General features: G+C 66.2%; 2 protein-coding genes across 2 annotated transcripts; one reads left to right on the forward strand and one right to left on the reverse strand.

Annotated features, from left to right (window-relative positions):
• The first annotated feature begins 353 nt into the window (after nucleotides 1-353).
• Nucleotides 354-8420, forward strand: PAX4 (paired box 4). Its single transcript, XM_040054140.1, has 8 exons — nucleotides 354-366; nucleotides 701-831; nucleotides 1395-1610; nucleotides 2446-2521; nucleotides 2634-2771; nucleotides 3641-3723; nucleotides 7633-7702; nucleotides 8302-8420. The coding sequence occupies exons 1-8, from the start codon at nucleotides 354-356 to the stop codon at nucleotides 8418-8420; spliced, it is 846 nt and encodes a 281-aa protein (XP_039910074.1).
• An 806-nt stretch (nucleotides 8421-9226) lies between these two features.
• LOC120748066 (acrosin-like) lies at nucleotides 9227-13314 on the reverse strand. Its single transcript, XM_040054139.1, has 5 exons — nucleotides 13244-13314; nucleotides 12903-13115; nucleotides 12478-12749; nucleotides 11048-11181; nucleotides 9227-9931 (listed from the first exon to the last, which is right to left on the reverse strand). The coding sequence occupies exons 1-5, from the start codon at nucleotides 13312-13314 to the stop codon at nucleotides 9227-9229; spliced, it is 1395 nt and encodes a 464-aa protein (XP_039910073.1).
• Between the last annotated feature and the right edge of the window lie 1321 nt (nucleotides 13315-14635).

Raw genomic sequence — 14635 nt, forward strand, 5'->3', positions numbered from 1 at the left:
TCTGTCCCGGGGGTGTCCAGGGGAGCTCCGCAGGCGCTGCAGGCTCCGTTCGTGCCGGTGGCTGCTCGGTGCGGGCAGCACAGGCAGCGTTACCGGTGGCTCCGGAGCCTCTCCAGAGCCCCGTGACCTCTTTTCCGGGTCTTTATCCGCTGTGCCTGGAGCACAAAGACTTCCCAAGTCGCCCTCAAGTGTTTCCATCCTCTGCTCCAGGATTCCTGCCCTTTGTCCCTCCTCCGCGCAGCAGCGTCGTGGCTGAGCCCCGGACACCGGCGCTGATTTATCCGGCCCCGCAGCATCCCCCGTGTCCCACCGGGAATTCCCAGGCACCCACAGCCCCCTGAAGCCTCTCGACGATGCAGCACCGAGGTGAGGAGCGCGGGGTCCCGGTGTTCCCGGTGTTCCCGGTGGGAATCAGGGACGTGCCGTGCCACCGCTCCCTGCCCCGGCACGAACGCGTCCGCCCAGCCGCCGATCCCCCCGCGGCCCCGCAGGGTCCTCCGGGCCCCCGGTGACATCCAGACCCCCTGCCCTTCCCAAATTCTCCCCGCGGTGTTCTTCCTGCTCCCTGGGGCCGCCGCCCCCATCCCCTGCCCGCACCCAGCCCCGGCATCGAGCCCCGCGTCCCCCGCTCAGCCCCCGGCCCGGGATGCGGGAATCCCGGAGGGCAGCGCCGCTCCCGCAGCCCCGCGCCCCTCCCCAGGGCCCAGCGGGGTGAACCAGCTCGGGGGGCTCTTCCTGAACGGCCGCCCCCTCCCCACCTGCAAGAGGCAGAGAATCATCGCTCTGGCGGCCGGCGGCGCCCGCAGCTCCGACATCTCCCGCAGCCTCAAGGTGCGCAGGGGCCGGGGACGGGGCAGGGGAAGGGGATGGGGACAGGGGATGGGGACAGGGGCAGGGGACGGGGACAGGGGATGGGGATGAGACAGGGGCAGGGGCAGGGGACGGGGACAGGGACAGGGACAGGGACAGGGACAGGGACAGGGGCAGGGGAAGGGACAGGGACAGGGATGGGGACAGGGACAGGGACAGGGACAGGGACAGGGACAGGGACAGGGGCCGGGGGAAGGGCAGGGGCAGGGGCAGGGGCAGGGGCAGGGGCAGGGGCAGGGGCAGGGGCAGGAGCACGAGCAGGAGCAGGGGCAGGGGCAGGGGCAGGGGCAGGGGCAGGGGCAGGAGCACGAGCAGGAGCAGGGGCAGGGGCAGGGGCTGGGGACGGGGACAGGGGACGGGGACAGGGGCAGGGGCAGGGGCAGGGGCAGGGGCAGGGGCAGGGGCAGGGGCAGGGGCAGGGGCAGGGGCAGGGGCAGGGGCAGGGGCTGGGGCAGGGGCAGGGGTCGGAGCCGGGACTCTCCTTCTCCTCCCAAATCCTCCCCGCTCTGAGCCTCTGTCCGCAGGTGTCCAACGGCTGCGTCAGCAAAATCCTGGGCCGCTACTACCGGACCGGGGCCGTGGGGCCCAAGGCCGTGGGGGGCTCCAAGCCCCTCACGGCCACCCCCGCCGTGGTGGCCAGGATCGCGCGGCTGAAGCTGGAGCAGCCCGGGCTCTTCGCCTGGGAGATCCGCCGGCAGCTGCACGCCGAGGGGATCTGCGCCGGCAGCGGCATCCCCAGCGTGAGTCCCGCCGGAGAATCCCGGGGCTGCGGGAATTCCCGGGGCCGGGAGCGGCAGGGGGCTCCGAGACCACGGCCGGGGGGCGGGAGGGTGGCGGGGGCGGGAACGATGGGCAGGGAAGGGCTCGGGACAGAGGGATGGATGCACAGGGCAGGGCTCGGGACAGAGGGATGGATGCACAGGGCAGGGCTCGGGACAGAGGGATGGATGCACAGGGAAGGGCTCGGGACAGAGGGATGGATGCACAGGGAAGGGTTTGGAGTGATGGGAAGGGCTCGGGTCCGTGGGAAGGGCTCGGGAATGGGAAGGATCCCCAGAGAAGGGCTCGGTGCTCGGTGCTCGGTGCTCGGTGCTCGGTGCTCGGTGCTCGGTGACGCGGAACAGGAGCAGGAGCAGGCGGGGAGGGGAAGGCAAATGGGGAATCAGAGCCCCACCGCTACCCCCTAGCCCTGCTGCGCCCTGGGGCCTGGGGACACCGCGGTGGCTCCGTGCAGAGTGTCCCTGCCCGAGGACAGACAGAGTCACCCTGCCGATCCCACTGGTGCCGACGGCCTCCCGTTAGATCCTGGCAGTCCCGGGATCCGGTCAGTCCCGGGATCCCGGCAGTTCCGTGAGATCCTGGCAGTCCCGGGATCCCGGCAGTTCCGTGAGATCCTGGCAGTCCCGGGATCACGGCAGTCCCGGGAATTCCGGGCTCCTGGATCACAAACCGGGAGCAGTCGGGCTCGACCCCGGGGCGGAGAATTCCTGGCTCCGGAGAGAATCCCAGAGACGGCCCCGGGCCCTCCGCCTCCATCCCTGTCCCCTCCCGGGCACGTTCCCTGTCCCCGCCCAGGTCTCCTCCATCAACCGCGTGCTCAGGACCCTGCCCAGCGACCTCCGCCTGGCGGCCGAGCCCCGGGACCCTCGGGGTGAGCTCTGCCGGGCTGCCCCGGAGCCCGGACCCCTCCCGAGCCTTCCCGGCGCCCCCGGGAGCCCCCGCCCGCGGGTTCTCCTCCAGCTCCTGCCCCTGTGTCCCCGCAGGGTCCCCGCTGGCCGCGGCCCCCGGCCCGCAGCTCCCGCAGGGCCGCGCTGCGGGGCCCCGGCGCGGCGGCGGGGGCAGGAGCAGGAGCAGGAGCAGGACCGTGTTCTCCCGGGAGCAGGCGGAGGCTCTGGAGCAAGGTGCGCTGCCCACGGGACGCGGCTCCGGGCGGGGCTCTTCCCAAAGGAGCGGTCGCAGCTTTCGGGGTGGGCTCCGGTGGGCACCTGCGGGTGACCCGGCATCGCTGCGGGGCCCCGGAGCGCCCCAGAGGGCCCCAAAGCACCCCAAATCACCCCAGAGCACCCCAAACTACCCCAAATCACCCCTGAGCGCCCCAGAGCACCCCAAACCACCCCAAACCACCCCAAATCACCCCAGAGCACCCCAGAACGACCCAGAGTGCCCCAGAGAACCCCGAACCACCCCAGAACACCCCAAACCACCCCAGAGAGATCCAAATCACCCCAGAGCCCTCCAGAGCACCCCAATGCACCCCAGAACACCTCAAAGCACCCCAGAGCGCCCTGAACCACCCCGGAACACCCTGAACCACCTCAGAGAGCTCCAGAGCACCCCAGAACACCCCAAAGCACCCCAAAGGGCCCCAAAGCACCCCAGAACACCGCAAACCACCCCAGAACACCCCAGAGCATCCTAAACCACTCCAGACTACCCTGAACCACCCCAGAGCATCCCAAACCACCCCAGGCTACCCCAAACCACCCCAGAGCGCCCCAAACCACCCCAGAGCACCACAAAGCACCCCAGAGCGCCCCAAACCACCCCAGACTACCCCGAACCGCCCCAGAGCACCCCAGAGCATCCCAAATCACTCCAGAATACCCTGAGCCACCCCAGAGAACTGAAAACCACCCCAGAGCACCCCAAACCACCCCAGAGCACTCCGAACCACCCCCGAGCCCCCCCGAGCCCCCCGCTGGCTGCCCCCGGCTCTGGCTGCGGACGCCCCCGGCTCCTCCAGCCCCGATCCGCCCCGTGCCACCCGCAGAGTTCCGGAGGGGGCAGTACCCGGACACCGCCACCCGGCAGAGCCTGGCCGCGGCCACGCAGCTCCCGGACAGCACCGTCAGGGTGAGAGGGGACCCGCCGCGGGCCCTGGCGGCACAGCGCGGGGACAGCTGCCAGCCGCCGCTGGGCGCCGGGTGGTGGCACTGACACCGCAGGGAGGAGACTGTCCCTGGCTCGGGGGGCTCTGCCTGGCACACCTGGGACAGGCACAGTGCAGGGCACACCTGGGACAGTGCATGGCACACATGGGACAGTGCATGGCACACCTGGGACAGTGCATGGCACACCTGGGACAGTGCAGGGCACACCTGGGACAGGCACAGTGCATGGCACACCTGGGAAACTGCACAGCACACCTGGGACACTGCATGGCACACCTGGGACAGTGCAGGGCACACCTGGGACAGTGCAGGGCACACCTGGGACGCTGCACGGCACACCTGGGACAGTGCATGGCACACCTGGGACAGTGCCGGGCACACCTGGGACAGTGCATGGCACACCTGGGACAGTGCAGGGCATACCTGGGACAGTGCACGGCACACCTGGGACACTGCACGGCACACCTGGGACAGTGCAGGGCACACCTGGGACAGTGCATGGCACACATGGGACAGTGCAGGGCACACCTGGGACAGTGCATGGCACACCTGGGACAGTGCACGGCACACCTGGGACAGTGCAGGGCACACCTGGGACAGGCACAGTGCAGGGCACACCTGGGACAGTGCAGGGCACACCTGGGACAGGCACAGTGCAGGGCACACCTGGGACAGTGCATGGCACACCTGGGACACTCCATGGCACACATGGGACACTGCATGGCACACCTGGGACACTGCATGGCACACCTGGGACAGTGCAGGGTGCACCTGGGACACTCCATGACACACCTGGTGGTGGCACACTCCATGGCACACCTGGGACACTGCATGGCACACCTGGGACAGTGCAGGGCACACCTGGGACAGGCACAGTGCATGGCACACCTGGGACAGGCACAGTGCATGGCACACCTGGGACAGGCACAGTGCATGGCACACCTGGGACAGTGCAGGGCACACCTGGGACAGTGCAGGGCACACCTGGGACAGTGCACGGCACACCTGGGACAGTGCATGGCACACCTGGGACAGTGCACGGCACACCTGGGACAGTGCACGGCACACCTGGGACAGTGCATGGCACACCTGGGACAGTGCACGGCACACGTGGGACAGTGCAGGGCACACCTGGGACAGTGCACGGCACACCTGGGACAGTGCAGGGTGCACCTGGGACACTCCATGACACACCTGGTGGTGGCACACTCCATGGCACACCTGGGACACTGCATGGCACACTCCATGGCACTCCTGGCACACTCCATGGCACACCCAGCACAGGCACAGTCCATGGCACTCCTGGCACATTCCCTGGCACATTCCCTGGCACATTCCCTGGCACATTCCCTGGCACACAGCCCTCACACTCTCCCCCCAGCAGCTCCAGCCCCACATCCCTGTGCACTGCTGACCCTCTCCCGGTGCATGGCAGCCCCGGAGGGTGTCCGGGCAGTGCCAGCAGCGAGTCCCCGGTGCCAGGGGCCCCCCGCAGCCCCCCGCAGCCCCCCGCAGCCCCCCGCAGCACACCCGACAGCAGCCACCGGGCCCCGTGCCCTGTGCCGGGGGCACACCCGCGCCAGGCGTGTGCCCCCAGCCCGGTGAGGTGGGGAAGGAGCAGGATCACAGCCCAGGCCCGTGCCCATTCCTGGGATGTTTCTTGTCCGTGTCTGGGATCAAGACTGGGCCATGCTTTTCCCATGCCCATGCCCATATCCATGCCCGGCATCGAGCCCTCTCCCTGCCCGCGTCCCACCCATGTCCCCGTTCGCTGTGGGCTGTGAGGAGCCTGTGCCCCGTGCCCCATACCCCTTGTCCCTTGTCCCATGTCCTGTGCCCCGTGTCCCGTGCCCCATGTCCCGTGTCCCGTGTCCCGTGTCCCCTGCCCCATGCCCCGTGTTCCGTGCCCCGTGTCCCGTGCCCCATGTCCCATGTCCCGTGTCCCATATCCCATATCCCATATCCCATATCCCATATCCCATGTCCCGTGCCCTGTGTCCCATGTCCCATATCCCGTATCCCATATCCCATGCCCCCTGTCCCATGCCCCGTGTCCCGTGCCCCCTGACCTGTATCCCGTGTCCCATATCCCGTATCCCATGTCCCATGTCCCATGTCCCGTGTCCCGTGTCCCGTGCCCCGTGTCCCATATCCCACATCCCACATCCCACATCCCATATCCCACATCCCACATCCCATATCCCATATCCCATATCCCATATCCCATATCCCACATCCCATATCCCATATCCCATATCCCATATCCCATATCCATATCCCATATCCATATCCCATATCCCACATCCATATCCCATATCCATATCCCATATCCCACATCCCATATCCCATATCCCATATCCCATATCCCATATCCCACATCCCACATCCCATATCCCATATCCCATATCCCATATCCCATATACCATATCCCATATCCCACATCCCATATCCCATATCCCACATCCCATATCCCATGTCCCATGTCCCATATCCCATATCCTATATCCCATATCCCACATCCCATGTCCCATATCCCATATCCCATATCCCATATCCATATCCCATATCCATATCCCATATCCCATATCCCATATCCATATCCCATATCCCATATCCCATATCCCATATCCCATATCCATATCCCATATCCCATATCCCATATCCCATATCCCATATCCATATCCCATATCCCATATCCCATATCCCATATCCTTATCCCATATCCCATATCCATATCCCATATCCCATATCCCATATCCCATATCCCATATCCCATATCCCACATCCCATATCCCATATCCCATATCCCGTATCCCATATCCCATATCCCACATCCCATATCCCATATCCCATATCCCATATCCCATATCCCATATCCTATATCCCACGCCCCGTGTCCCATGTCCCGTGTCCCGTGCCCTGTGCCCCATGTCCCGTGCCCCATGTCCCATGTCCCACATCCCATATCCCATATCCATATCCCATATCCCATATCCCATATCCCATATCCATATCCCATATCCATATCCCATATCCCACATCCATATCCCATATCCATATCCCATATCCCACATCCCATATCCCATATCCCATATCCCATATCCCATATCCCATATCCCATATCCCACATCCCACATCCCACATCCCATATCCCATATCCCATATCCCATATACCATATCCCATATCCCACATCCCATATCCCATATCCCACATCCCATATCCCATGTCCCATGTCCCATATCCCATATCCTATATCCCATATCCCACATCCCATGTCCCATATCCCATATCCCATATCCCATATCCCATATCCCATATCCATATCCCATATCCATATCCCATATCCCATATCCCATATCCATATCCCATATCCCATATCCCATATCCCATATCCCATATCCATATCCCATATCCCATATCCCATATCCCATATCCATATCCCATATCCCATATCCCATATCCCATATCCCATATCCATATCCCATATCCCATATCCCATATCCCATATCCCATATCCTTATCCCATATCCCATATCCATATCCCATATCCCATATCCCATATCCCATATCCCACATCCCATATCCCATATCCCATATCCCGTATCCCATATCCCATATCCCACATCCCATATCCCATATCCCATATCCCGTATCCCATATCCCATATCCTATATCCCACGCCCCGTGTCCCATGTCCCGTGTCCCGTGCCCTGTGCCCCATGTCCCGTGCCCCATGTCCCATGTCCCACATCCCATATCCATATCCCATATCCCGTATCCCGTATCCCCTATCCCACGCCCCGTGTCCCGGGCGGTGCCAGGGCCGTGGGCTGGGCGGGGGGCACAGCCTCAGCTCCCTCCCTCTCCCAGGTCTGGTTCTCCAACCGCCGAGCCAAGTGGCGACGGGAGAACGAGCAGCAGCGGGAGGCTGGCGGAGCAGGTGACAGCCCGGGCACCGAGGGCACGGGAGGTGGCACCTGCCGCCCGAGGAGGGGAGCGGGGCCCAGGGGCGCCCCTGGGAGGGAGCGCGGCTGAAATTCGGGGCTGGGACCCCTGGGGCTGCTCCCTGCGCGTCAGGGCTGGGGGGGCAGCGCCGTGCCCGAGCCAGGACATTGTCCCCACCCGTGCCCACGCAGGCTCCTGGTGCGACTGGATCGCCCCCGCCCTCGGCCCCGCCGCCGCCGCACGGGTAGGACGCGGCCGGTCCCGGGCTGCTGGGGACGCTCCGACGCGCTCCGGCACCCTCTGGAGCGTCCCCAGCCCCTGCCGGTCCCCTCCGCGGTGACCTGGTGCCGGAGCGCCCCGGGGACGCCCTGTGACACGGAGCTCTCTGGTGCCCACGCAGCCCCTCCCGGACACCCCCGCGGGCTCGGTGCAGCCCCTCAGCGGCCCCCCGCGCCCCCCGGCCCCGCTGCACCTCTGCTCCTCCGGCCCCTGCGCCTGGGACGAGGCGTGCTGCGGTACGAGGGGCAGGGGGGGAGCTGCCGGGGGTCCCCCGGGGGTTCGGGACGGTGCCCGAGCCCCGTGTCCGTCCCGCAGGTCCCGTTCCGGGCGGGAGCCCAGCTCCAGCGCCCTGGCAGCCGCCGGAGAGCCCCCGCTTCGCCCTGCTGCCCCCCGGGCTGCCCCCGCTGCCGGCCTGGGGCCCGGAGCCCCGCTGAGCCCCCGGGACCCCCGCCCGCGCCCCGAGCTGTGCCCGGCCCGGAGCGGCCCTGGCAGGGTGGGGGGCTCCGGCACCCCCCGAGCCGGGAACCGCGGGTATTCGTGAAGGGCGAGCTTCGGCGGCCGGGCCAGCCCGCGGCAGGGCCCCGAACCACCTCCAGACACTGATGGATCGCGGAATCCAGGATCGCGGCGGATCGCGGAATCCCGGATCCGTGCCTCGTTGCCAGGCTCCAGCCCCTGCTCCGGAGCCAGGACAGCTCTTTGGAGCTGCGCTCCCGCTGGAGCAGAGGGAATGTCGCGGCTCCAGGGATCCCAAACGCGCGGCTGCAGCTCCAGCCCTGCCGGAGCCGGGGGCACAGCGGGGGAAGGGGAGGGGGCTCCCGGCAGCCTCAGAGGCAGAGCTGGGGACACCGGGGACACCCCGGGGTGGCGGCACCTCCGCGCCCCTCGGGGCTCCGGGGCTCCCGCTCGAGCCGCTCCCGTCCCGCTCCGTTATTAAACAGCTTTTCCCTCCTCCCCGGCTCCGCCCTCGTCTCCTCCCGACCCGGGCCGGCCCCGCTCGTTCTCCCGGCCCGGCCCGGCCCGGCCCGGCCCTCCCTGCCCTGCCCGGGCGGCTGAATCGCGCTGGGGCCGTTCCTGGGGAGCGCCAACAAAGCGCCGGTTGTTATTGAACAACAAACTGGGCTGCGGCGCGGGGTGGGCGCAGGGGAGGGCGGGCAGGGACAGAGCGGCCCCGGGCCCCGGGCAGCGACCGCGGCAGGGAACGCTCCGGGGCCGGAGCTGCATCCGCTCCTCCTCCGGCTCAGCCCAGCTGCTCCTTCAGAAAGTGCAGGAAGTCCCTGAGCAGGTTGCAGAACTTCACCAGGCTCTGGTACGGCACCGAGATGAGCAGAAATCGCTCCGGGGTCGGTTCTGGTGCTGGCACCGGCTCCTCCTCGGGCGCCAGGGGGATGTCTGGCTCCGGCTCCAGCTCCGGCGCTGGAGTGGGCCCTGACATCAGCGTCGGCTCTGGCACGGGCACTGTCGTCGGCTCTGGCACAGACACTGTCGTCGGCTCTGGCACTGTCGTTGGCTCTGTCGTGGGTTCAGGCGTTGGCTCTCCTGTCGCCTCTGGCACCGGGTCTGGCGTTGTGTCTGGCACCGGAATCGGCTCTGGAGCCGGCTCTGGAGTCGGCTCTGGCGATGGCGTTGGCTCTGGAGTCGGCTCTGGCGCTGGTGTTGCCTCTGTTACGGGCTCTGGCTCTGGTTCCCGTGTCGGGGTCCCTGCAGAAGTCACGGTGGCCTCTGGCTTAGGACTCGGGGCGCAGTTGGGCTCCGGTGCTTGGCCGGTGACGTCTGCCGGGCTCAGGGCGGTCTGGATCAGGATCCAGTTGTAGAAGTGCTGAGTGGATGTATAGATCCCGGGGTGCCTGGCTCTGTCACAGCCTCTTCCCCAGCTGTTCAATCCCACCAGCCAGTAGTAGTCAGCTCTGTTGTCCTTGCAGACGAGGGGGCTCCCGCTGTCCCCCTGTGCCAGGAGAGAGGGTTCAGGGACTGTGGGGGGCTGCTGCGAGCCCCAGACCTGGCTCCTCTCTCCCATCCCAGCGCTGGCTCCTCTCTCCCATCCCAGCACTGGCTCCTCTCTCCCATCCCAGCACTGGCTCCTCTCTCCCATCCCAGCGCTGGCTCCTCTCTCCCAGCCCAGACCTGGCTCCTCTCTCCAGCCCAGCGCTGGCTCCTCTCTCCATCCCAGCGGTGGCTCCTCTCTCCCATCCCAGCACTGGCTCCTCTCTCCCATCCCAGAGCTGGCTCCTCTCTCCCATCCCAGCGCTGGCTCCTCTCTCCCATCCCAGCACTGGCTCCTCTCTCCCATCCCAGCACTGGCTCCTCTCTCCCATCCCAGCGCTGGCTCCTCTCTCCAGCCCAGCGCTGGCTCCTCTCTCCCATCCCAGCACTGGCTCCTCTGTCCCATCCCAGCACTGGCTCCTCTCTCCCAGCCCAGCCCTGGCTCCTCTCTCCCATCCCAGAGCTGGCTCCTCTCTCCCATCCCAGCGCTGGCTCCTCTCTCCCATCCCAGCACTGGCTCCTCTCTCCCATCCCAGCGCTGGCTCCTCTCTCCCATCCCAGCGCTGGCTCCTCTCTCCCAGCCCAGCACTGGCTCCTCTCTCCCATCCCAGCGCTGGCTCCTCTCTCCCATCCCAGAGCTGGCTCCTCTCTCCCATCCCAGACCTGGCTCCTCTCTCCAGCCCAGCACTGGCTCCTCTCTCCAGCCCAGACCTGGCTCCTCTCTCCCATCCCAGACCTGGCTCCTCTCTCCCATCCCAGCACTGGCTCCTCTCTCCAGCCCAGTGCTGGCTCCTCTCTCCCAGCCCTTGTCAGTTCCACATTCCCAGCCCAGGAGGGTTCTGCTCAGGGGCCAGAGCCTCCAGGCCCTGGGTTTGGAGCAGGTCGGGAGCTCTCCCATCTCTGCACATGGGTCCCAGATGTGCAGAGGACAGATGTTCTGGGGTCACATCCACACTTTGGGTCTGCTGGGGGCACTGGATGGGCTTTGTGGGCAGGACCAGGCCTTGGGGACAAGGGGACAGAGGACAGGGACCTGTGGGGGACACGGGACGGGCTGGGCTGTGTGTGGGGCTCGTACCTGGCAGGTGTCGATGCCACCGTGTGGGTACCCAGCACAGAGGTTGTCAGCATGAACGGCCCCCGCGTACCACCGGCTGCTGTTGCAGAGCTCCGTGTCCATGAGGTGGACCTTGGCCTCCCGCAGAATCATGCCTGATCCCGGAACCGTGGGAATGAGCCCCCAGCATGGCGGTACCCCCATCCCATTATCCCATCCCATCCCATTATCCCATCCCATCCCATCCCATCCCATCCCATCCCATCCCATCCCATCCCATCCCATTATCCCATCCCATCCCATCCCATGGATCCCATTCCCTCCCCTCGCTGGGGCTGAGCCCCTTCCCCACAGAGCGATATTGTCCAGCTGTGTCGCTGCTGTTGGCCTGGAGGAGGAGCCAGACCCATCTCTGCAGAGCCTTCCCAGGGCCAGCAGGAATTGTTCGGGTGGGAAGGGACCTTCCAGCTCGTCCCGTTCCGCGCCCCGTCTTGGCGGGGGCTCCTTCCCCCGGCCCGGGCTGCTCCGAGCCCCGGCCCCGCTGACGTCCTGCAGCCGACTCTGTCTGCGGCCGGTGCGCGTCCCCGGGGTGCCCAGCTCGCCCTCGGAGCGCACACCCCGTTCTGGAGCTCACACCCCGTTCTGGAGCTCACACCCCGTTCGGGAGCTCACACCCTGTTCTGGAGCTCACATCCCGTTCTGGAGCTCACACCCTGTTCTGGAGCTCACATCCCGTTCTGGAGCTCACATCCCGTTCTGGAGCTCACACCCCGTTCTGGAGCTCACACCCCGTTCTGGAGCTCACACCCCGTTGTGGAGCTCACACCCCCTTCGGGAGCTCACATCCCGTTTGGGAGCTCACACCCTGTTCTGGAGCTCACACCCCGTTCTGGAGCTCACACCCCGTTGTGGAGCTCACACCCCCTTCGGGAGCGCACACCCCGTTCTGGAGCTCACATCCCGTTCTGGAGCTCACATCCCATTCGGGAGCTCACACCCCGTTCTGGAGCTCACACCCCGTTCTGGAGCTCACACCCCATTCTGGAGCTCACACCCCGTTCAGGAGCTCACATCCCGTTCTGGAGCTCACATCCCGTTCTGGAGCTCACACCCCATTCTGGAGCTCACACCCCGTTCTGGAGCTCACACCCTGTTCTGGAGCTCACATCCCGTTCGGGAGCTCACATCCCGTTCTGGAGCTCACGTCCCGTTCTGGAGCTCACATCCCATTCGGGAGCTCACATCCCGTTCTGGAGCTCACATCCCGTTCTGGAGCTCACATCCCGTTTGGGAGCTCACATCCCGTTCTGGAGCTCACACCCCGTTCTGGAGCACACATCCCGTTCTGGAGCTCACATCCCGTTCTGGAGCTCACACCCCATTCTGGAGCTCACACCCCGTTCTGGAGCTCACACCCCATTCTGGAGCTCACATCCTGTTCGGGAGCTCACCTCGGGCAAAGTTCCAGCCGGCGATGTAGCAGGATTTCAGCTCTGAGACCCGGAGCGAGGCGTCGGGCACACAGCCCAGCTGGATGTAGTCGCTGCACTCCACGGGCCGCTCCAGCTCCACCAGGGCGATGTCGTTCCTCGCCGTGGCAGGCACGTAGTGCTGGTGCACCAGCAGCCTCTGGATGTGTCTCACGGCAGCCTCGGGGCCCGGCTGGCTCAGATCCGAGGCTCCCATCACCACCTCCCACTTGGAGAAGTCCTTGAGGAGGTGCCTGATGGAGAGAGGGGTGTCGTGGAGCAGAGCCACGGGCTCCAGCATCTCCCGGCCTTCTCCTTCCCAAGGCGGAGAGGGAGGTGGCACGCGGTGCTGTGACCTGGGCACCTGCCCGTGCTCTGGGGACATCTCTGTCCCTGCTGTTTCTTACCCGGCCCTGGCGAAGCAGTGTGCGACCGTGAGGACCCACTGGGAGCTGAGGAGGACACCTGCACACATGTGCCACGTGCCGTTCTCCCAGGTGGCCTGGATGCTGACGATGCCGGGCCAGGCCCCCGAAGGGACCCCGGTGCCACCCACAACACGAGAGGTGCCAGCGGCAGAGCTGTGGTCGGAAGCCGAGGGCCGCAGCCCGCAGGTGCCCCTGGAAGCACAAATCCATGGGTGCCCTGCTCGGGGGGCGGCGGGGACAGGGACCCCCGAGGGGCTCCGGCGTGCCCGGGCCGTGCCAGGGCAGCCCCGAGTGTCCCCGAGCGCCCTGGGGACACGGACCTGCAGGTGTCCCAGGTGCCCGCCGCGGGCCCGGCCAGGCCCAGCAGCACGAGCAGCCACAGCAAAGCCATCGGTGCCAGCGCTGGTGGCAGAGCCGGGGCAGAGGTGTCACCTCTGGTGCCACCGGTGCCCGGGGTGATGTCACAGAGGGGCCGGTTCCATGTGCGGGGCTGGGCCGGGGGAGAGGGGCAGCTCGGTGTCACAGAGACGTGGAATGGTCTGGGGGCAGCGCGAGGTGACACTGGTGACACCCTCCTGGCACCGGGCTGGGTGTGAGCAGCCCTGGGAGAAGGATTTGGGGGTACTGGGGGTGAGAGCTGCACCTGAGCCAGCCCAGAACCCCCCAGCGCTGGGCTGAGCCCGCAGGGGAGAGGGACCCTGTCCCTGTGCCCAGGGGAGAGGGGACCCTGTCCCTGTGCCCAGGTGAGAGGGGACCCTGTCCCTGTGCCCAGGTGAGGGGGGACCCTGTCCCTGTGCCCAGGTGAGGGGGGACCCTGTCCCTGTGCTCAGGTGAGAGGGGACCCTGTCCCTGTGCCCAGGTGAGGGGGGACCCTGTCCCTGTGCCCAGGTGAGGAGGGACCCTGTCCCTGTGCCCAGGTGAGGAGGGACCCTGTCCCTGTGCCCAGGTGAGGAGGGACCCTGTCCCTGTGCCCAGGTGAGGGGGGACCCTGCTCCTCTGCCCAGGTGAGGGGGGACCCCGTCCCTGTGCCCAGGTGAGGGGGGACCCTGTCCCTGTGCCCAGGTGAGGAGGGGACCCTGTCCCTGTGCCCAGGTGAGGGGGACCCTGTCCCTGTGCCCAGGTGAGGGGGGACCCTGTCCCTGTGCCCAGGTGAGGCCCCAGCTGCAGAGCTGCCCCAGCCCTGGGGACACGGCAGCAGCACCTGGAGCTGCTGCAGAGCCCAGAGGAGATCCTGGAGCTGCTCCAGGGCTGGAGCCCCTCAGCTCCCAGGGACCCAGGCTGGGAGAGCTGGGAGAGCCCAGCCTGGAGAAGGGAACGCTCCAGGGAGAGCTTCCAGAACATTCCAGGGCCTGAAGGGGCTCCAGGAGAGCTGCAGAGGGGCTGGGGACAAGGCCTGGAGGGACAGGACACAGGGAATGGCTCCCAGTGCCAGAGGGCAGCGCTGGATGGGAGCTTGGGAATCAGGAATTGCTGCCTGGGCTGGGATTGCCAGAGCAGCTGTGGATCATTCCCTGGATCCCTGGCAGTGCCCCAGGCCAGGCTGGACACTGGGGCTGGGGTGGGGACAGTGGGAGGTGTCCCTTCTCAGGGGAGAATTCAATAACCGGTAGAAGAGAGATGTTAATTAATGAAAGAGATCTTTATGTAATTTAGAACCGACGAACTTTCGTTTCTTTCTTGGCTCCGAATGCACAAGCAGGTGACAGAGTTCT

This window comes from Hirundo rustica, unplaced genomic scaffold (genome assembly GCF_015227805.2).
Source record: "Hirundo rustica isolate bHirRus1 unplaced genomic scaffold, bHirRus1.pri.v3 scaffold_481_arrow_ctg1, whole genome shotgun sequence".
Taxonomy (NCBI): domain Eukaryota; kingdom Metazoa; phylum Chordata; class Aves; order Passeriformes; family Hirundinidae; genus Hirundo; species Hirundo rustica.

What these genes read in the sequence shown, in the direction of transcription:
- PAX4 (XM_040054140.1), top strand. An exon ending in CGAGCCCCGGGACCCTCGGG is followed by an intron (nt 2,522 to 2,633) that starts GTGAGCTCTGCC and finishes GTGTCCCCGCAG; the next exon opens with GGTCCCCGCTGGCCGCGGCC. An exon ending in GCGGGAGGCTGGCGGAGCAG is followed by an intron (nt 7,703 to 8,301) that starts GTGACAGCCCGG and finishes TCCGTCCCGCAG; the next exon opens with GTCCCGTTCCGGGCGGGAGC.
- LOC120748066 (XM_040054139.1), bottom strand. Translation starts at nt 13,314, where the DNA reads ATGGCTTTGCTGTGGCTGCTCGTGCTGCTGGGCCTGGCCGGGCCCGCG. An exon ending in CGGCTGGAACTTTGCCCGAG is followed by an intron (nt 11,182 to 12,477) that starts GTGAGCTCCCGA and finishes TTCCGGGATCAG; the next exon opens with GCATGATTCTGCGGGAGGCC. An exon ending in GTGGCATCGACACCTGCCAG is followed by an intron (nt 9,932 to 11,047) that starts GTACGAGCCCCA and finishes CTCCTGGCACAG; the next exon opens with GGGGACAGCGGGAGCCCCCT.